Source organism: Boleophthalmus pectinirostris, unplaced genomic scaffold (genome assembly GCF_026225935.1).
Source record: "Boleophthalmus pectinirostris isolate CB_2022bp ecotype Guang Dong unplaced genomic scaffold, ASM2622593v1 HiC_scaffold_5, whole genome shotgun sequence".
Lineage (NCBI taxonomy): Eukaryota > Metazoa > Chordata > Actinopteri > Gobiiformes > Gobiidae > Boleophthalmus > Boleophthalmus pectinirostris.
Window position 1 is genome coordinate 4,628,955 of NW_026571404.1, and position 21,124 is coordinate 4,650,078.

Consider the following 21,124-nt stretch of genomic DNA (forward strand, 5'->3'; position numbering starts at 1 on the left):
TTGAATTTCTGTCAGTTTTGCCAGATTTTTTTCCTCATTTTTGCTGTTACGCTTCAATCTGAGGCCTGGCGTGTGCGTATTTTTCCTCACACTTGTCTGGTTGTGTGTGTTTCCAGGCGAGCGTCCGTTCCAGTGCAGTCAGTGCGGGGCCTCGTTCACTCAGAAGGGAAACCTGCTCCGGCACATAAAGCTTCACTCTGGAGAAAAGCCCTTTAAATGTCACCTGTGCAGCTACGCCTGCCGCCGCCGAGACGCCCTCACCGGACACCTGCGCACGCACTCAGGTAAAACAACCACACAAAGACTAGAAACGAACTACACAAGCACGATGTTAAAGGTTGTGTAGAGGATTTAACAAGGAAACGCAAATTTTTCATAAATAGAAACGCCTCCTCCTGCCTCCTTCTTAATCCGTGTATAATTTTTTCATTCATTTTTCAAAATAAAACCAAAAATAAGAAAATGAAAGAGTTATTTAGCGCAATATGTATAATAAAACTAATAAGGAACGTAACTAATGTAAACTAACTCAGCTAAGCCAATAAAAAATGAGGGAGCCTCGTTTTGTATTGGCTGATGTTTATCTGGCCTCATTATGTCCACGGTTGATAGATTTTCATTCTTTTTTTTTTTTGGTCATCATAATTACAAAACTGCTGCATCTCTGTAATGGTATTTTAAACTTTTACTGACAATTTGAAACAAAAAAAAATCCTCCATACAACCTTTAACCAATCGCTGTTATTTGGTCGTGACATATGTAATGCAGAACTAACGAGGTCAACCGGTATATTAAAGCTTTTCCCAAATCCAGTAGGAAGAAGGACAATAACGTCTTTCCCCTTGACGAAATTCACCAAACATTCTCTTTATTCCAGCTTTAAATCCTCAATCTTGAGAATCGTTGACAACACTGAATGTTTGGCTCTTCGCTGATTGGCTGGTGCCCGGACTCGCACTTCCGGGGTTTATGCAGACCATCTAGTGCAGGGGTGTCAAACTCATTTTGGTCCGGGGGCCGTATCCAACCTACTTTGATCCAAAGGGGCCGGATCAGAAAACTCCTGGCATATAAACCCCAAAAATAACAATAAGTTCAAATATTTGTGCAGAGAAACGCAAATCTATTACAGAAATATTTTTTAATTGATGAACCCTTTTACAAAATATTATAATATTATGAACCTGAAACTTTAATAAAAATGCAATTTCAACACAATGTTTTAACATGAACTGACTTATTCAACATAGGAATAAGTCAGTTTTTCTTGTAAAATCCTGCACTCGGCTCCACTTTTCTCATTTTGGACATTTTGCTGACGAGGGTGTCACGGTCAACAGTCAAAATGATCGTCCTTTATTTGTGTTGCTCTGGTGGGAGGGGCCACGCACAGAGACGCTGGAGACGCTGCTGTGATAAACACCACAGAAAATTAACAATATTTTAATAGAAAATATAATTTAAATATTTTAGTAGAAAATCAGCCGAGGGCCACATTAAAGGTCTTGGAGGGCCGGATCTGGCCCCCGGGCCTTATGTTTGACACCTGTGATCTAGTGTATTTTGATTCCTGATCTAGTGGCTGGAGAGAAATGAAACTGAGCGGAGGCATTAGGTGGCCCCAGCCTGGTTAACTATTCTCTGCCGTTATTGTCAAATCTGCTGTTACATTAACCTGTGATTGTGTCTGTGTGTTGCAGTGGGCAAACCTCACAAGTGTGCGTACTGTGGGCGGAGCTACAAACAGAGGAGCTCGCTGGAGGAGCACAAAGAGCGCTGCCATAACTATCTGCAGTGTATGGGGCTGCAGAACAACATCTACCCAGGTCTGTACGCACAAACTCAGCCGCTTTCACATTCTACAACTTACAATAATCAGTAATAGATGCTTCAAGAATTTCACGGACTTCCGGTCATCGTGCAATCCACATTGGGAAGGATTTTCTGAAAAAGTGAGCATCAAACCACCGTGTTTGTTTTCCCAGTGAGATGTGTCTATTGAGATTCCAGTCTTTTCAAGTCTTTTGAACCATGTCGCTTTTGTTTCTGGTTCTGATATTGTCGTATTTTAGTTTTGGGATTCGGACTTCGTTAATTGTTGTGGTTGTTGGATCCTAACAGCGGAAAACGGCTCAAGAAAGAAATTAGTTTGCGAACTCCATAAATGCAAAAGTGAATCAGATGTGTGTGACTCAAACCTCCGTTCAAACTGTTTCTCTTCCCAACGGAATTGAAAAATAGTGAAAGGTGAAGGTGATGGGCAGGATTGATCCACAGGAAGAACCAAAAAGGAAAACTTTGACTGACTAAGAAATCATCCTGAGTTTGCAGAGAACATTTTGTATGTGGAGCGACAACAAAGCGGGATCCTGTTTGTTAACCGAGAGGTGAAGAAGACAAACAGACTGAGCTGCACTTTCTTGTTCTTGTGGTTTTACAGCAACATCACGTCTTGGTCTCTTTGCAGTGGAAGGTGTTTCTTGGTGAACAGTTGGAGACTTTCACTTTGGCGTTGACTTTTTAAATTCATAACCGAGGTTGAGCGAAGGATCGGGATTTTGTTTTGTTGTCGCTCCACATAAAAAATGTTCACTGCAAACTCAGGATGATTTAGTCAGTCAAATGTTTCCTTTTTGGTCCTTTTTGTGGATCAATCCTGCCCATCACCTTCACCTTTCACTATTTTTCAATTCCGTTGGGAAGAGAAACAGTTTGAACAGAGGTTTGAGTCACACACATCTGATTCCCTTTTGCATTTATGGAGTTCGCAAACTAATTTCTCCAGCCGTTTTCCGCTGTTAGGATCCAACAACCACAACAATTAACGATGTCCGAATCCCAAAACTAAAATATGACAATATCAGAACCAGAAACAAAAGCGACATAGTTCAAAAGACTTGAAAAGATCGACTTTGACAATAGAAACATCCCACTGGGAAAACAAACATGTCGGTTTGATGGTCACTTTTTCGGAGGATTCTTCTCCAGTACATGGATTGTGCGATGACCGGACGTCCAAAATTCTTGATGCATCTATATTTGGAAAGCAACTTATTTTATCTGAGATTTGGGGATGTCGCAGCGTAGGAAAGGTAATGTATGGGCGTAAAAAAAAATACAGACGAGCTTGATAGAGGTTTTCAAACGGTGCCCCTCCTGAGTTGTGTTTTTAACTCAGGCGCTTGTGTGGACTTTAAAAGCACAGAGGAGCTCGATAGACGTGCGGCAGGCCTCCTCTGTAGGTGTCTGACAGTCTTCCTCCTGTGTTGTGTTTTGCAGTAGTGAAGGAGGAGAGCCACAGTGATGGGAGGGAGGACATGGGGCAGTCTGGCTGTGACAGAGCCTTGGTGCTCGACAGACTGGCCAATAATGTAGCTAAACGGAAGAGCTCTATGCCACAGAAGTTTGTGGGTAAGCGCTGCTTCCTTTACCAACGCATTATTATACTCACATCAGACAAATCACTCCAAAAGTTCGAGCTGATACTGTGGAATACTGTTGTAAAAGTTTTGTGCACACTGAAGGAAGTTTACATTTTTAAAAGTAGGATTAAAAGTGCATAACTTTTCTGAGATTTTGCTTTGCCTGAAATGTTCAACAGTTTGGAGTTAAACTTATACTGACTGATTGATTTGTTTTTATTTCGAGAAACAATAATCATAAACTCTTCATACTACATATTAGGGATGTAACAATAATCAAAATATCGTGATATAGAATCGTCTTTTTTCGTCACGAATATATCGAATTACAAGTTTCTTTGCGTAAATGCATGGGATTATAGAATCTTATAAACATCGGGGAACTACATATCCCATGATTCATTTCAGTGCAGACAACATGAATTTATATGTTTTTACTTGAATTCTTGGGATTATCAGGGAAATAATTCACACCAAAATCTTGTCAAGGTATTTTAAAAGCAAAAAATCTCAATCTCTTCAAAATATCGTGATAATATTGTACCGAAAGATTTGGAGATCGTTACATCTCTACTACATATACACTGTAAACAACATAAAAGCACATTTCTCAAAAAGGAGTCAAGGTTCCCACTCTTTTTCACTCACAAAATGTCAAAATATTCCTAAGATTTTTTCATGACCTATAGTGAATTTTCCATGATTTTACGGCACCTACATGTGTAGGATTGATCAGACTTTTAGGGCTAAATATGAAACGTTAACTCTTTCCACTCGCCTTATGGTTTGGGATTATAGTTTTTTAACTTTCAAAATCCTGTCAGTGCATTTACTGTCGTCTCTTTTCAAAAGGCACAGACGTTCGGAAATAATCATAACAGCCTCATGAGAACGATGAAGTTGCATGAAAGACATTTCCAAAACTTCCACTGAATTTACAAAATACCATGACTTTTCCAGGATTTCCATGACCATGGGAACCCTGAGGAGTAGGAAGAAGAAAACCTTATATTAATAGACACTTTGTAAAAAAAAAAACTTTCCCCCTGCTGTATGCAGTCAGTGGTGCCTGCACGAAAATGAGACACAGCTGTACACAGGCCCAAGGAGTGATTAAACTGGAGCGTGCAGCCTAGTTAAGGCTGTGAGGTACAGGAATCTTTAGGTACCGATTTTAAAAAGACCCCCGTTTTAGAAATACTATTAACCCCTATTCATGACAGACTTTCAAAAATAAAACAATGATGTGGTTGCTGCACAATGATGATGAAACTCTACAAATATTTACAAATAAATACATACATTAGGGAGCATCATTTGCCCAACTTTTTGAAACATTTTTGAAAATCAATCCGTACCAAGTATCAATTTCATGAGAAATTTCATGAAATTCTATTGATGTTTACTGGGTCCACCAAGCCTTAAATCTGAGCCAAAAATATAATATATATTATATTTATTATATATATAATATATATTATATAAATATAGAATATAAATATGGACATTGCAGATCATTTGGTATCAGTTTTATGTTTCTATCATCATTGGGAAAAGTGTCATTTCTTTGGGACTTCAAGGACCTTGAATAAATAATTATTATAAATAATTATTAAAATTATAATGATAATAATAATCATCATCATCATAAATGAAAATAAAAATAAATAATAATAAAAATCATAATTTTTAAGGTTTTTTCTGCCAGAGCCTTATGGACACTGTTAGGATAGAAAACAGCTTAAGAGACTTGGTGTTGGATTTTATTTAATTGAGCAAATATTCCACAGATTTTCTTTTAATTGGTATTGTCACATTTTAAAATTGGGTACAAGTTGAATTTCTGAAATGATGCACCCGAATACACATATACATATATTTGAATAGAGACAAACACATGATGTCACCAGGCAAAGTTACAGATCAGATCAGTGGAGAGGCAAAGTGTTTTGAGCAAGAAAACCAGCTGAAATTGAGTAAATGCAAGATAAATGTGTGTAATGCCAAAAAACTATAAAAATTAATAAATAAACACCTCCATGAAGACAGACAGGCAGGTAGCAAACCCTCCAGCAGAAAAGTTACATCATGAAACTTTAATCAGTGGTTTCGGTGCCTCTTCAGTAGCTGTAAAAGTGCAAATAGAAGCTGTGTAAAAATGTGTTTACTGCAAATACAGACACGACTAAATACTTTTAATTTTGCACTTCTGGTTTGGTGCTTAAGGGAATAAAAACGGTGTATATTTATTTAAGTTTATCCATTTTATTCACCCAAATGTATTTTTCATTTCAGGTGACAAGCGTCTGTCGGACCTCTCCTACGACACCGCCTCCGCAGACCTGATGCAGCCTCACGTGATCGACCAGGCCATAAACAGCGCCATCAGTTACCTCGGCGCCGAATCCTTACGCCCCTTGGTCCAAACCTCACCCGGCTCCTCCTCCGACGTCGGCCTGGGCTCCATGTTCCCGCTCCACAAACCTCAAAACGACAACTCCACCCCGCACAACCTGTCGGCGAAAGACAGCGCCGCCGAGAACCTGCTCCTGCTCTCCAAATCCAAGTCCGCCTCCAGCGAGAAAGATGGTTCCCCGAGCCACAGCGGGCACGAAAGCACCGACGACACCGAGAACAACGAGGACCGACCGGCCGGGGGCGCCGCCGCCGGGCTCATCTACTTAACCAATCACATCACCTCCGCGGCGAGGAACGGCGTGATCCCGCTGGTCAAGGAGGAGCAGCAGAGGCAGTACGAGGCGATGCGCGTGGGGCTGGAGCTCGCGTCGGAAGGTTTTAAGGTCCTGACGTCGGACGGCGAGCAGGTGCGGGCGTACAGGTGTGAACACTGCCGAGTTCTGTTCCTGGATCACGTCATGTACACGATTCACATGGGCTGCCACGGTTTCAGAGACCCGCTCGAATGCAATCTGTGCGGACACCGGAGCCAGGATAGATATGAGTTTTCGTCGCATATCACGAGAGGGGAGCACCGGTATTAGCGAGTCTGTGAACGCTTCGTAATAACTACACCGACTTCTCCGTCCTAAAAGCATGATTGAATTCTTAATGAACAAACAGAGATTTCTCACAACGGCTGAAAGTGGGATAAACGTCACTTTGCTTTTCTGCGGCAAAATATCTGTGGAAATGTCTCGCGTATTTTCCACCAGCTTCGTAAATCTGCCCCATCGCCAAACTTCAACCAACAAGATCCACAAAAGATAAACATTCTAACATGAAGGATTTATCCACAACTATCAGGGTAAGAAAGACGAAAACTTAAAGGCAAACAACAACGACGACACATTAATGAACCACTGAGCAAAACCAACGTGATGGTCGTGAATAAAACAGAAGTAACTTCACTCAGACTGATTCTAGAATTAAAATAAAAAATCTATTTCATGATGTCGATATTTGCATAGACAGAGAGATTTGTGCAGTTTGAATAATAATCTGTGAACATCTTTATCTACGTACGCCAAAATCTACATCAGGGGTCATCAAACTAAGGTCCACGGGCCGAATCTGGCCCTGTACGCCCCTTTGACCGGACCCCAACCTTCCTCCCCCCACCACTTGAACTGGTCCCATGAGGCAATCCTCAAAAGTTGTCATGGTCGATTTTTTTTTTTGAAGTAGTTTTTGGCAAATAATAACACAGCTGCATCTTGTATTTTGTTGATGGTTCAATAAAAAAATGATATTTATATGAAGTATTTATAATAATTATGTGACGTATTACATTTGCAGCTGAATTTTCATCACCTGACAAACTCGCGATCAAACAGTGACAGTCGACGCATGAGCAGAGTTCTGTAAATTCAACAAAATGACTCGTGTTAAAGTGTGAAAAGTTTACAGAGAGTGCAGAGTTTTCAAAGAACAGTGGACGACCGATTATTTTTTTGTTCAGTGTAAAGACTGAGCAGTTTGTCTGATGTGTAAAGAAAGTGTGGAGGTTTTCAAAGAATATAATCTGCGTCGTCAGGGTCAAACTATTCTGTTCTACGGCCTCCATCACAGTCAGGACGATAATGTTTGGTGACCTGTGATCTGCATCTAGAATCAGTCTGAGTGAACAAGTTACTGATTAATGAGTTACTTATTACTTCTGTTTTATTCATGACCATAACATTAGTGTTGCTCAGTAGTTCACTAATGCGTCGTTGTCGTTTCCTTTAAGATTTTGTCTTTCTTACCTTGTTAGTTGTGGATAAGTAGAATCTGTGTATCATTCGTTCAGTCGTTTTTCAGTATGAAACCAAAAATAAGAAAATGAAAAAAACAACTGTTTTCTTCATTATTTGTCTCCAAAACCAAAATGAAAAAACGGATAACGATTCGTTGTCGCTGCATACGGACTGAACCAGGATCCAGGTCCGGGACTGAGACCGAAACCAGACCGAGACTTGAGATCAGAACTGAAACCATGACCAGACCGAAACTGAGACCAGACCGGGACCAGAGCCAGACTGAGACCGAGACCAGACCGAGACTGAGACCCAGGCCAGGATCAGGCCGGGACCAGACTGGAGGCTCAGAACCCAAGGCAGGACCGGAGCTCGAAGCTGAGGCTCGGACACCACGGAGGCTCGGAGTCAAAGCTCAGAGTCCGCCCTGGTCCCGCCCTGGTCCCGCTCTGGTCCCGCCCTGGTCCCGCTCTGGTCCCGCCCTGGTCCCGCCCTGGTCCCGCCTGGTCCCGCTCTGGTCCCGCTCTGGTCCCGCCCTGGTCCCGCTCTGGTCCCGGACCTGGATCAGTCCTGGTTCAGTCCGGATGCGGTGCAAAAGTTCGGCATCGCAGTCACGGAAGTCACGTATACGGGAAACGGTTGTTATCCGTTTTTTCCATTCTTCATTTAAACACAAAATCGAAAACTGAAAAAACAAATCGTTATCTGTTTTTTCATTTTGGTTTTGGAGACAAATAACAAAGAAAACTGTTTTTTCGTTGTCTTATTTTTGGTTTTATATTGAAAAACGAATGAATGAATGATACACGGATGAAGTAGCCATTGCCGCCGCTCAATTTCATTTCTCTCCAGCGACTAGGTCAGGAATCAGAATACACTAGACGATTTTCAAGAAAATTCCTGAAGTTGTAGACCGCGCTCCGGCCAATCAGGCGAAGAACAAAACCAACCCCGAATTGCGATACCAGACTGCATATGTACTCTATCCTCCTTTGGACTTCCTTTGTCAAATACAAACTTCACATTTTTTATTGCACCTTTAGTTCACCTCGCAGAAACGACAGTGATCGTTGACAGACATGTTCACGCTCTGGTTTGTTTGCTGTTTGTCTGCATTACGAACATCACGACCAAACAGCAGCGATTGGTTAAATTTAAAAAAGTAGTACCGTCGAGCGAACAAATCCTAATGCTGCTCCACGAAAAAAAGAAGAATGTTAATTGTTTGTGGACCTTGTTGGTTGAAGATTTGGTGATGGGGCAGATTTACGAAGCTGCTGGAAAATACACGAGACATTTCCACAGATATTTTGCCTTAGAAAACCATTAACGTAAGCGACATTTACCCTTTTTTACCCTTTACGCCGTTGTGAAAAAGGTCCATAGATCTGCAATAATGATCCAGGTTTAGTAACTATTTAATTAACTGACCAACCACAACAACTCCTCCAACTAATCTCCTAATTAAATGGCAAAAAGTCACATTTATATTCTGCTTTTCTACCTTTTACGTCAACTATTCGCACACTATTTGTTCATTATGAATTAAGTCTTTCTTCATGCTTTATTAAGGTGTAGTTATTATCAGCGTAACCACATGTCCTTATGTCAAATCACAAAATACACTGATACAAAATCGATATGGCAGTAAAGAGAAGTAGATTGGTAAGGTGTAGTGAGGGCAATTTTGCTTTGTGAAACTTTTACAATTAAAGCTCCATAAACCGTAAAAGGGGGAAGTCAGGATTTAACGATCTGACTAGTTCCAAGTTCTCAGAAGCCCTAAATTCTTTGGTATTCACAGGGATTTAAATGAACGTGCACCAACTTTTAGCTTTATCAGACGGAAAATGAGCTCAGAGCATAAAAAAACCCAAACAATTCACGCAGTTTTTTTCTGGAAACAACGTCAATCCCAAAATTAAATAAGTTTAAAATGTAAAATATAACTCTAATCATAGGTATTTGAGGTCCTGTACGTGGTTTTTTGAGGTTATGACGATCTGCATCTAATTTCTTCTAAAGTATTTTATTGGACAGTAATCAGGAAGTGCATTGTTAGCATGGCAAAACTCGCCCTGGTGTCTGAAAGTTGTGAAAAACGCTTATAAACTCATCATGGTGAATAATTACTGCAAATTATTAATGCTCTGAATGCAAAAAGTAAGTGAGGAAGAACTTTCGACCAAACTCCAAACCCTTTACAACAAACCAGCTCTGATTTTCACATTTTAAAGACATTTTTAGAGAGATTAGAGTCATCAAAAAATTCCCAAAATACAGTATGTGCACAAAGCATGTTGAGAAATGATGTCATTTTCAAGTAAAAACTAAAAATAGTCTTGGTAAAATGCGGTCGGTTTGAGGTCATTACGGTCGGCATCTAATTCCATCTAAAGTGTCTAAGGGGAAGAACTTTAGACCAAACTCCAAACCCCTTACAACAAACTAATTCTGTTTTTCAAATTATTTAAGTGAGTAAAAATAAATAATTTGATTTGATTTTGTTTGATTTTGAGAGATTAGAGTCATCAGAAAATTCCCAAAATACAATATGTGCTCGAAGCACGATGAGAAATGACGTCATTTTCAAGTAAAAACTAAAAATAGTCTTGGTAAAATGCGGTCGGTTTGAGGTCATTACGGTCGGCATCTAATTCCATCTAAAGTGTTTTGTTGTACAGTAATCAGGAAGTGCGTTGTTAGCATGGCAGTAGTTGTTGCCCTGGTGTCTGAAAGTTGTGAAAAACGCTTATAAACTCATCCTGGTGAATAATTAAAGTGAGGAAGAACTTTGGACCAAACTCCAAACCCTTTACAATGAACTAGTTCTGTTTTTAAATTATTTAAGTGAGTGAAAAATAAATAATTTGATTTGATTTTGTTTCATTTTGAGAGATTAGAGTCATCAGAAAATTCCCAAAATACAGTATGTGCATGAATCTCGTTGAGAAATTACGTGATTTTTCAAGTAAAAACTAAAAATAGTCTTAGTAAAATCCGTGTTTGAGGTCATTACGATCGGCATCTAATTCCATCTAAAGCAGATGTGTCAAACTCAGGCCCGGGGGCTAAATTTGGCCCGTGATATAATTATATTTGGCCCGTGATATCATATTAAACATGTATTAGAGCTGCTCGCCGGCTACAGACAGACTATAGAGATTATTTATTTAAAATGTTGGGTAACACTTTAGATTAGGGAACACATATTAGTAGTTAGTTAACAGTAAAATGCATAATAAGTGTTTAATTACATCTTTGTTAGTATTTATAAAGTACTTTTAATGCATTTTCGTCTAAGGTTGTGTTTTGCGAGTACTAACCCATTAATTATTTTCTTCCCATTAAAGTTTTGGAGATTACACCTGATGTTTTTGTGCAAACACTGAAATCTTAATAAGCATTAATAAATGTTTGATTAATACCAACTAATAACTAAGTAACAGTTAATTAACAAACCAATTACCACTTAGTTATCGATTAATACGTGTTCCCTAAACTAAAGTGTTACCAAATTATTTTATATTCTGCTTTTTCTGGATTCAATGCTTAAGTAAAACAAAAGAAGAAAAGGTTTAACTTTACAAATCTCAAAAGAAGAAAAAACATGCAGATGTTATTTTTTCAATAAATATTTAGTTTGGCCCATGACTTGATCCCAGTTTTTAAGTTTGACCCAATGTGAATTTGAGTTTGACACCCCTGATCTAAAGTGTTTTGTTGCACAGTAATCAGGAAGTGCGTTGTTAGCATGGCAGTAGTTGTTGTTGTTGCCCTGGTGTCTGAAAGTTGTGAAAAAAACGCTTATAAACTCATCCTGGTGAATAATTAAAATGCTCTGAATGCAAAAAAGTAAGCGAGGAAGAACTCCAAACCCTTTACAACAAACTCGCTCTGTTTTGAGATTATTTAAGACAGTAAAAATATAAAATTAGATTTGATTTCATTTCATTTTGAGAGATTAGAGTCACCAGAATTCCCAAAATAGAGTATGTGCACGAATCTCGTTGAGAAATTACATCATTTTCAAGTAAAAACTAAAACTGATCTTGGTAAAATGCGTGTTCAGGAAAAACTAAAAGTAAAAAAAAAAAAAAATAGTAGTCCAATTCTCACAAAGCTGAAACTAAATCTGATGAGTTTTGGGAATCAGAGGAGACAGGATTCCTGGAGCAGCCCTCACTCACTTCCTCATCCTGGTACTTCCACTTCTCTTTACTGTCACTGGCTGCATTGTGCACAAAGGGAAAATAAAGTTATGTAAATACACGATCGCATGAAATAATGTCGACGACGATGTACGAAACCTGCTCTGTTTACGCGCACACCCGAAAATCTGATCGCGGTCTGATTTCCAGAGTTGTCAGATCACCGAATGTCGTGTAAACAGTGACATCCGGCGTGAGTAATCTGGGTTTTTGATCGCTCACGGGTTTTGAAAATGAAAATTATGCAACAAAGGGACGTCGAGCGTGGCAAAGACAAAAGTGAAACTGTCAAGAGGTATTTTAAAATTCATTGTACTTTGTCTTCCAAATACAACAGTTCCTCAAAAAAAAACCTGTGATGAATTATATTTGAAACTGAATCTTTAATTTATAAGACAGTTTGTATCACAATGAGGGAAAAGTGGTAAATGAACTTCAATTTGTTGTAGTTCTGGATCAGTTGGGCCAATTCTGAAGAACAAAAATTGCGCCCTCGGAGTTAACTTAATTGATAACATGTATTTTAAGTATTTTATAGTAATGAATTGTTCTATTATGTTTGATTAGGAATCCAAATGTACCAAATCTTTGCAATTATTTTGAAGAAATAGGCTCGATACACGTTTACGTCGCAAATCAGGAAGACGTTCGGAAGCGTGCGATGACAACTTCCGGCAAAAATCTAAGAAAAATTAGAAAATGTCCCAGTTTTCTTCATCTCCATGTCGTTCCGTTATGTTCGGCGAATCAACAGTTCCAACCGTACCTCAGTTTTTGCCATTTCTCCCACCGACTTTTGGCTCAAACTGCCCCGACACAAACTGCAGAGACCTTTGACCGAAACACAAAGCCCGCGCAAACTTGAACGATGTTGCGACTTGAATGGCGGCGCGTGCAGATGTAGCGGCCTCTCGTCGCGGTGCGGCCTCTATCTCCCGATCGTCGTCCACGCACGGCATAGAGAGAAACGTCATTTTGATTCCTTTGTATGTTTAGTATGGTATTTTTCGGACTATAAGGCGCTCTGAAAATCCTTTAATTTTCTTAAAAATCGACAGTGCGCCTTATGGATTAATTCTGGTTGTGCTTACTGACCTCGAACCGATTTTATGTGGTACACGGCACTTAAAACTTCTGTCAAAATGTTTTAGTACGACTTTGGTAAACTACGAAGCCGCACCACTTGATTGACTGTCGGAGGATTATGTCTAAATTTGTGTTAGAGTGTTGGCACAAAGCAGGTCTACAGCATAGAGCAGATCTACAGAACAAACCACAAATGCATCTGTGTTTGTCACGATGTGCGTTTGGTTTGGTAAACGTGCAGAGGCTGGTAAATATCACTGCAAAACCAGAAAAGAATGCAACTCCATAGTCCAATGAGATTCATTTGATCTTCCAATATTCTATGTTATTAGGTTCTTTTTTTCAGACCTAGAGTTTTATTTCAAACCTGACAGTTTCGACTGCTTCACCAGCGTCTTCCTCAGAGTCACGTGATGTTGACGTGAAATACGGAAACGTGCCCACAGGACTGTAAACCGGGACGAGGGGCTTTTTTACTCTCACACACCTGGGATGCTGTCCTGAGGAAGTGGGACTGCAGGTGGCGCTGTCGTCCTGCCTCCACCGGTAGGAAGACGGGCCAAAACCTGTTTAAATCAGCTGACCAGACACGTCACAGCAACATCACGTGACTCTGAGGAAGACGCTAGTGAACAGTCGAAACTGTCAGGTATGAAATAAAACTCTAGGTCTGAAAAAAAGAACCTAATAACATAGAATGCAACTCCAGTTTGGAACTTTAAAAAACAGGTTTAAAAATCTTCCTTCACTCTTTTCACAGTTTTGTGTAAAGTGCAGAGGAAGTTCTCTTAAAGGTTGTATAGAGGATTTTTTAAGGGAAGAGCAATACAGCAAGAGTCTTTTTTCAAATGTTGCGCATGCGTGACACGATCTTCCTCCTCCCGCCTCTTTACTCTACAAATCACACTTGTTTACATCCAGTGCATGAATTTCTGTTGAAGTGACTTGTCTAGAAGTAATTTAGCGACCGACGCGTCAGTTTTTAGACCCTTTGTCAACTTCAGTTACGCCGTCGCTGGAAGGAATCTCCAAGAATCACCTCAGTTTGTCTTCGCTCCTTTTCGCCTTCTCTTCTTCTTTCAGCGACCTCAAAAACGGACTTTCTTTGGCGGCGAACTGGTCGTGGATTCTCGTCCGACATCGCAACAAACTTTGTGCGAATTGCGACGAAGCGACAGTTTGAAAAAGCCTCTAAGAACCGCTGCATAAACCGCGTAATCCCTGCACGCCGGCAATTCAGTTATACTAGAAACGTAGGGAGTTTGATTGACAACCTAACAGCCAATAGATAAAGAGGGAGCCTCTTTTTCTATTGGCTGATGTTTATCTGGCCTCACTACGTCCACAGTTGACAGATTTTCATTCTTTCTTTTTTTTTGGTCATAATTCCAAGGCTGCTGCGTCTCTGTAATGGTATTTTAAACTTTTACTGACAATTTGAAACTAAAAAAAAAAATCCTCCATACAACCTTTAAAGAAGGGGTTCTCAAACTGTGGGTGAGGGTCCAAAAAAGGGGCACAGAGTGTTTCAGTGCAGTTTGTTTGGCTTTGTATTAGGTCGATCATTATGACTTGGTCATTTTGTAAGTAGCTCAGACGCTGAAAAAGTGTGAACACCCCTGATCTAGAGTCGTTACGGTTTATATGTCGTAAAGCTGAATTTATTAATGCAGATTAGTAGTGCAGATACTAATAATAATGATGATAATTTTAATATAATCGATCGTCCATTAAGAAAATTTAATCGAATGAGAATCCCTAGTCGTCATCGCGTGTTTCCAAACGTTTTCCTGGTTTTTCCCAATGACGTAAACGTGAACAGAGCCTGATTAATGTGAATTTTCCTTCAAGCGTCCACCCGTGCTCGAGCTCCATCGGGTACGGCAAAAAACACTGGTTGTTCTTCCAGATTTCTAAGAGGTGAATATAAAATGGTAGAACTTAAATAAATGTTATATATATGTGGACTTGGGAGGGAATCCTGTAACAGCTCACACAGTTACATATTTCTTGTAAACATTGTACAGACGTGTTTATTCTTATGAAAAAAAGGCAGCCATTTTTTTTTTTTTATATATAATTTCAAAATATTCCTGTACCTGTATTTAAGTGTTTCGACGCAATCACGGATCACACGCTCATGTACGCAGTAGTGCAGTAGTCAGTCTGTGTCTCTGTAATGGTCATTATTTAAAACACGAGCCTCCCATTCACACTGTGCTTATATTTATTGAAGTGGTTGTCAGTAGAGTAGTGTCCAAACTTTTATATTATTTTTATTTGACTGTGTTAAATGTACGTAAACGCTGCTGGACTGGTGGTTTTGCGGCGAGACGGAGGTGATGGTTGGAGCTTCTGGCAAAAATATGAATAAAAGATATTTTACTATGCACAAAGAACTGTCCGTGTTTTATTATTTATTTACAGTGTTGGGAAGGTGATTTTTAGTCCTGTTATAGTCCGGGTTTAGTCCTGGTTTAGTCCTGTCCTGTTTTAGTCCTGTTTTAGTCCGGGTTTAGTCCTGGTTTAGTCCTGTTTTAGTCCTGTTTTAGTCCTGTTTTAGTCCGGGTTTAGTCCTGTTTTAGTCCTGTTTTAGTCAGGGTTTAGTCCGGGTTTAGTCCTGGTTTAGTCCTGTTTTAGTCCTGGTTTAGTCCTGTTTTAGTCCTGGTTTAGTCCTGTTTTAGTCCTGTTTTAGTCCTGGTTTAGTTGTGGTTTAGGCCTGTTTTAGTCCTGGTTTAGTCCTGGTTTAGTTCAGGTTTACTTCTGTTTTAGTCCTGGTTTACTTCTGTTTTAGTCCTGTTTTAGTCCTGGTTTAGTTCGGGTTTACTTCTGTTTTAGTCCAGTTTTAGTCCTGGTTTAGTCCTGGTTTAGACCTGGTTTAGTTCGGGTTTAGTTCTGTTTTAGTTCTGTTTTAGTCCTGGTTTAGTCCTGGTTTAGTCCTGGTTTTAGTTCGGGTTTAGTTCTGTTTTAGTTCTGTTTTAGTCCTGTTTTAGTCCTGGTTTAGTCCTGGTTTAGTCCTGTTTTAGTCCTGGTTTAGTCCTGTTTTAGTCCTGGTTTAGTCCTGGTTTAGTTCGGGTTTAGTTCTGTTTTAGTCCTGTTTTAGTCCTGTTTTAGTCCTGGTTTAGTCCTGTTTAGTCCTGGTTTAGTCCTGTTTTAGTCCTTTTAGTCCTGTTTTAGTCCTGGTTTAGTCCTGGTTTAGTCCTGTTTTAGTCCTGTTTTAGTCCTGTTTTAGTCCTGGTTTAGACCTGGTTTAGTTCGGGTTTAGTTCTGTTTTAGTCCTGTTTTAGTCCTGTTTTAGTCCTGTTTTAGTCCTGGTTTAGTCCTGGTTTAGACCTGGTTTAGTTCGGGTTTAGTTCTGTTTTAGTCCTGTTTTAGTCCTGTTTTAGTCCTGTTTTAGTCCTGTTTTAGTTCTGGTTTAGTCCTGTTTAGTCCTGGTTTAGTTTGGGTTTACTTCTGTTTTAGTCCTGTTTTAGTCCTGGTTTAGTCCTGTTTTAGTCCTGGTTTAGTCCTGGTTTAGTCCTGGTGCGGTCAGGCCGGTATGGATACTAGGTACAGATTCATTTTCAAAAATGTTTTAAAAAGTTGGGCAAATGATGCTCCTGCTGTTCATATTTATGTGTAAGTATTTGTGAAGTTTCATCATCAATGTGCAGCAGCCAGTGGTTTAGTATTTTTGAAAGTCTGTCATGAATATGGGTTAATATAAGTTTTTCTTCTTCCTACTCCTCAGGGTTCCCATGGTCATGGAAATCCTGCAAATCCTGGAATTTTGTAAATTCAATCAAAGTTTTGGAAAAGTAATGGAATTTTAGTATCTCTTTCTCGCAGTTACAGTGTTCTGTTAAGTTCTCATGAGGCTGGTATGATTATATCAGAACGTCTGAGCCTTTTGTTTAAAAGAGACGACAATAAATGAACTGACAGGATTTGGAATGTTAAAAAACTATAATCCCAGTGGAAAGAGTTAACATTTCATATTTATCCCTAAAAGCCTGATTACTTCTACACATGTTGGTCAGGAGTGTCAGGGCCGGATCAGAAAACTCATGTCATATAAACCCCAAAAATAACAATAAGTTCAAATATTTGTGCAGAGAAACACAAATCTATTACAGAAATCTTTTTTAATTGATGAATTCTTTCTTATTATAATATTATAATATTATGAACAACCTGAAACTTGTAATTTCAACACAAAGTTTTAACATCAACTTGTCTGTAAATAGGAATAAGTCCATTTTTGTTGTAAAATCCTGCACTCGGCTCCACTTTTCTCATGTTGGACATTTTTCTGATGAGGGTGTCACGGTCAACAGTCAAAACGATCGTCCTTTAAGAGCGTTTGGAAAGAGACAAGTCTTCATTTGTGCTGCTCTGGTGGGAGGGGCCACGTACAGAGACGCTGGAGACGCTGCTGTGATAAACACCACAGAAAATTAACAAGATTTTAATAAAAAATATAATTAAAATATTTTAGCAGAAAAACACCCAAGGGCCGCATTAAAGGTCTTGGAGGGCCGGATCTGGCCCCTGGGCCGTATGTTTGACCCCTGTGATGTAGGTGCTGTAAAGTCATGGAAAATTCTCTTTATGGTTAAGTTCTGTAATTTTGTCAGTGAAAAAAAGTGGGAACCCTGTTTATGTTTAGATTTATTCTTGCATTTTCTATCCAGCAGGTCCACAAAAAATGTATAATTAAAGGTCATCGTGGGCTGAAAATGTAAAGCCGATACCTGATGCTCTTAATGCTCAAATATCTGTCCGATATATCGTTTGGTTCCAGATGTAAGTCTGCGTAACACTCAGGCCTAATGTCTACAGTGAATAAATGCGTCGCAAGCAGAATTCAAATGTACCATTATACAGTGTTATGTAAGGCCTTTCCTGTCAGCGTAAACTACTTCCCATATCCACACGCAGACATGTGCTGTAAACATAGAACTGCATTCACAGAAAAACAAAACCCTGAAGTCCTGCAGTATATTTGTCACAGTTTGTCATATTTTTATTCCCTTTTTAAACCTTTTTTTAAGACCTTGAGGGTTGTGAAAGGAAAAGTAATCAAACGTTGATACTAGTATTACTCAAGTCGTGACTTAGACTCGAGTCAGACTTGAGTCACTATTTTTAGGACTTGAGACTTGACTCGATAAAATGGACTAAGACTTGGGACTCGACTTGGATTTGAAGATCATTGATTTGGACTTGAGGTCTGTGACTTGAGGAGACACGAGAAGCACTTTTTAAATCAGAATTCTTTTTGTTCTGACTGTAATGAATCACACTAAGATCTTTTCAAGATATTTAAAAAGGAAAAATGTACTAAATTCATTTCTACAGCTCTTATACGCTCTATAAATACTCATATATAAATATATTGTGACTTTTTAAGTACAGTTTAGTTTAAAATTCATATAAATTGCCAAAATCTAACCTATATTTGGTCCTTTGGTTTAAAGACTTGAAAAGACTTGAAGCTCAAAGCAGACGACTTGTTCTTTTGACTTGTATTTGACTTGGGACTTGACTCGGACTTGAGGCCAAAGACTTGAGACTTGCAAAACAACGACTTGGTCCCACCGCTGGTATTACCGCCTCAAATATTGGGACTAAATCCAGAACTACGCCCTGATCCCGTCAGATCTCAGAAGCTCAGCAGCTCTGGTCAGGACTTGGATGGAGACACTGGGAAAAGCAGGAGCCACAGTGGGAATAACTGTCATTGTGTCCTTTGGCAAGACACTTCACCCACATTGCCTAGTATGACAGTGGTGTGTGTGTGAGTGATGGTGGTGGTCGGAGGGACCGATGGCGTTTATTGGCATGGCAGCCGCGCTTCTGTCAGTCTGCCCCAGGGCAGCCGTGGCTACAACAGTAGTTTACCATCACCAGGTGTAGAGTGAATGAATAATGTTCTGTAAAGTGTCTTTGTGACAAATGTCTGTGAAAAAGAGCTCTATAAATAAAGACTTACTTACGAGTATCAATATTTACAAATTTCCATGACTTTTCCAGGATTTCCATGACGGTGGGAACCCTGCATGAAACTTATTTGAAAGCTTCAGTGCAAAGAGAAAACTGCTGAAACCGTGACTACACAGCTCCTCGGAAGAAATGCTGTGGGTGAATTTGTAGTAAATTTAAGTAACATAATTTGCATAGATATTATAAAAATTGGCCCAATGTATCAGCCCCAAAACACTGGCAAAGTTTATTGGCATTAGTTTGTCTGGATTCTCTGGTCTGAGCTTTGGACATGAAAAAACCTTCACCGTACCCAAGGCACGGCAACGCTACAGATCATGACGAAACAGTACACGTACAGTAAGTAAATGAATGAATAGCAAATGTGTAATTCTCCTAAAATCACATTTTTATATTTTAAACACACAAAATGAGTGACACTGGTAAAGAGGAGTGACTGAGTGTTTTCTCCTCTTCCCTCTGTCCAAAAACAAACAGGTGATCTGAGAATAAAGGATAAATAAACTATAACAGCTTCATGTTGTAGAATTTGATATATTCATAGCTACAGAAGGAGAAGCACGAGCATATTTGAGATTAAACGACAAACAATAAACTTTGTGACTATTTTTACATTTGTTTCAATATACAGACAGAGAAGTTTTTGTTTCATGTACATCGGGTGAGTAATTACAGAAATATGAACCATAAAAATCCTTGTATCATTCGTTCATTCGTTTTTCAATATAAAACCAAAAATCTTCATTATTTGTCTCCGAAAACCAAAATGAAAAAAACGGATAATGATTTGTTTTTTCAGTTTTCGATTTTGTGTTTAAATGAAGAATGGGAAAAAACGGATAACGGCCGTTTCCCGTGACTGTGATGCTGAACTTTTGCACCGCATACGGACTGAACCAGGTCTGATCCAGGACTGATCCAGGTCCGGGACCAGACCGGGATCCTGACCTGCCTCCAGCTCAGTTTAAACTATAAAGATTCTACACTGTTGTTAAGTCACGTGACGCAAACCACAATCTAAACATAAAACTCCACTTAAATCCTTTTTTTTTTTTTTATATAAATACAAATAAAAGTTTTAGAGCTAAAATTAAGCTGGACTCTTTTCTTCTCTTTTAACCTTAGACCCTCAGAGATAATTACGGTGAATGTCAATCACGCTGTCAGCAGAAAGACTGACGGCCGAGAGACGGACACGTTCAAGGTTAGACTGAAGACACTTTGACAGCTACATGTTTATTTATTTATCTATTTATCTGTTTATTTAGCCAGTGAGTTAGAGGTTATAGGTTCTTTAATTAAGGGAAGTTTTGTCCAGAAGTTTAAGTGCGTCGCTCAGTCTTTATAGTATCAGGATTCCAGGTTTGTGTAAATATTTACAGGCCGATAAACACATTTTTAATACATTTACTGATCATTTTCAAGTAAATTAAAACTACGGGAATAACTCCAATTAGAATTAGAATCATTAATTTGATCCTGTAAGATTATTGTTTTGAAATGTGTTAAAAATCTGATTCAAAATGTGCTATAAAATAAATCCTTTCAATGTAAATTTATCTGTGATTTCTATTTTTTTTTTTTTTTACATAAATTGTGCTAAATCATAATTATTTGGATAAATGATAAACATCACAATAGAAATGAGTGTCCATTCCAGTTTATTTGCATTGTGGACCGTGACATATTATATCGATTTACCGGTCAGTCTTTTGTTCCTACTCTCACCTCTGGTCATGACTCTGGGTAGTGACGACCGAAAGGACGAGATCGCAGATACAAGCGCTCGAAATGAGTTTCCTCCGCAGGGCGTCTGGACGCTCCCTTAGAGACAGAGTGAGGAGCTGAGGAGCTCAGTCACATGGGAGGAGCTCGGAGTAGAGCCGCTGCTCCTCCACATCGAGAGGAGCAGTTGAGGCTTGGGCATCTGTTCCTCAGGAGGTGTTCCGGGCATGTCCCACCGGGAGGAGGCCCCGGGGAAGACCCAGGACACACTGGAGGGACTGTGTCTCTGGGCTGGCCTGGGAACACCTCGGGGTTCTCCTGGAGGAGCTGGAGGAAGTGTCTGGGGTGAGGGAAGTCTGGGAGTCCCTGCTAAGGCTGCTGCCCCCGCGACCCGGCCCCGGAGAAGCGGAAGAAAATGGATGGATGGACCGTGACATATGCAAAGTGGAGTAACGTATTTTCCACACTATATGGCGCCTTAAGCCTCCAACCCCGTCA

General features: G+C 39.6%; 1 protein-coding gene across 3 annotated transcripts in view; it reads left to right on the forward strand.

Moving 5' to 3' along the window:
* The window catches only part of ikzf1 (IKAROS family zinc finger 1 (Ikaros)), an 80,650-nt gene extending 73,055 nt beyond the window's left edge, over positions 1-7,595 (forward strand). For 2 of the 3 annotated variants that reach the window (XM_055162844.1, XM_055162845.1), the window contains 4 exons: positions 117-284; positions 1,702-1,827; positions 3,281-3,412; positions 5,719-7,595. In XM_055162844.1, coding sequence (XP_055018819.1) covers positions 117-284; positions 1,702-1,827; positions 3,281-3,412; positions 5,719-6,425 — 1,133 coding nt within the window. In that variant the 3' untranslated portion in view covers positions 6,426-7,595. The remainder of the gene's footprint in view (positions 1-116; positions 285-1,701; positions 1,828-3,280; positions 3,413-5,718) is intronic. The other variant, XM_055162846.1, reaches the window with a different exon arrangement.
* Positions 7,596-21,124: the final 13,529 nt, after the last annotated feature.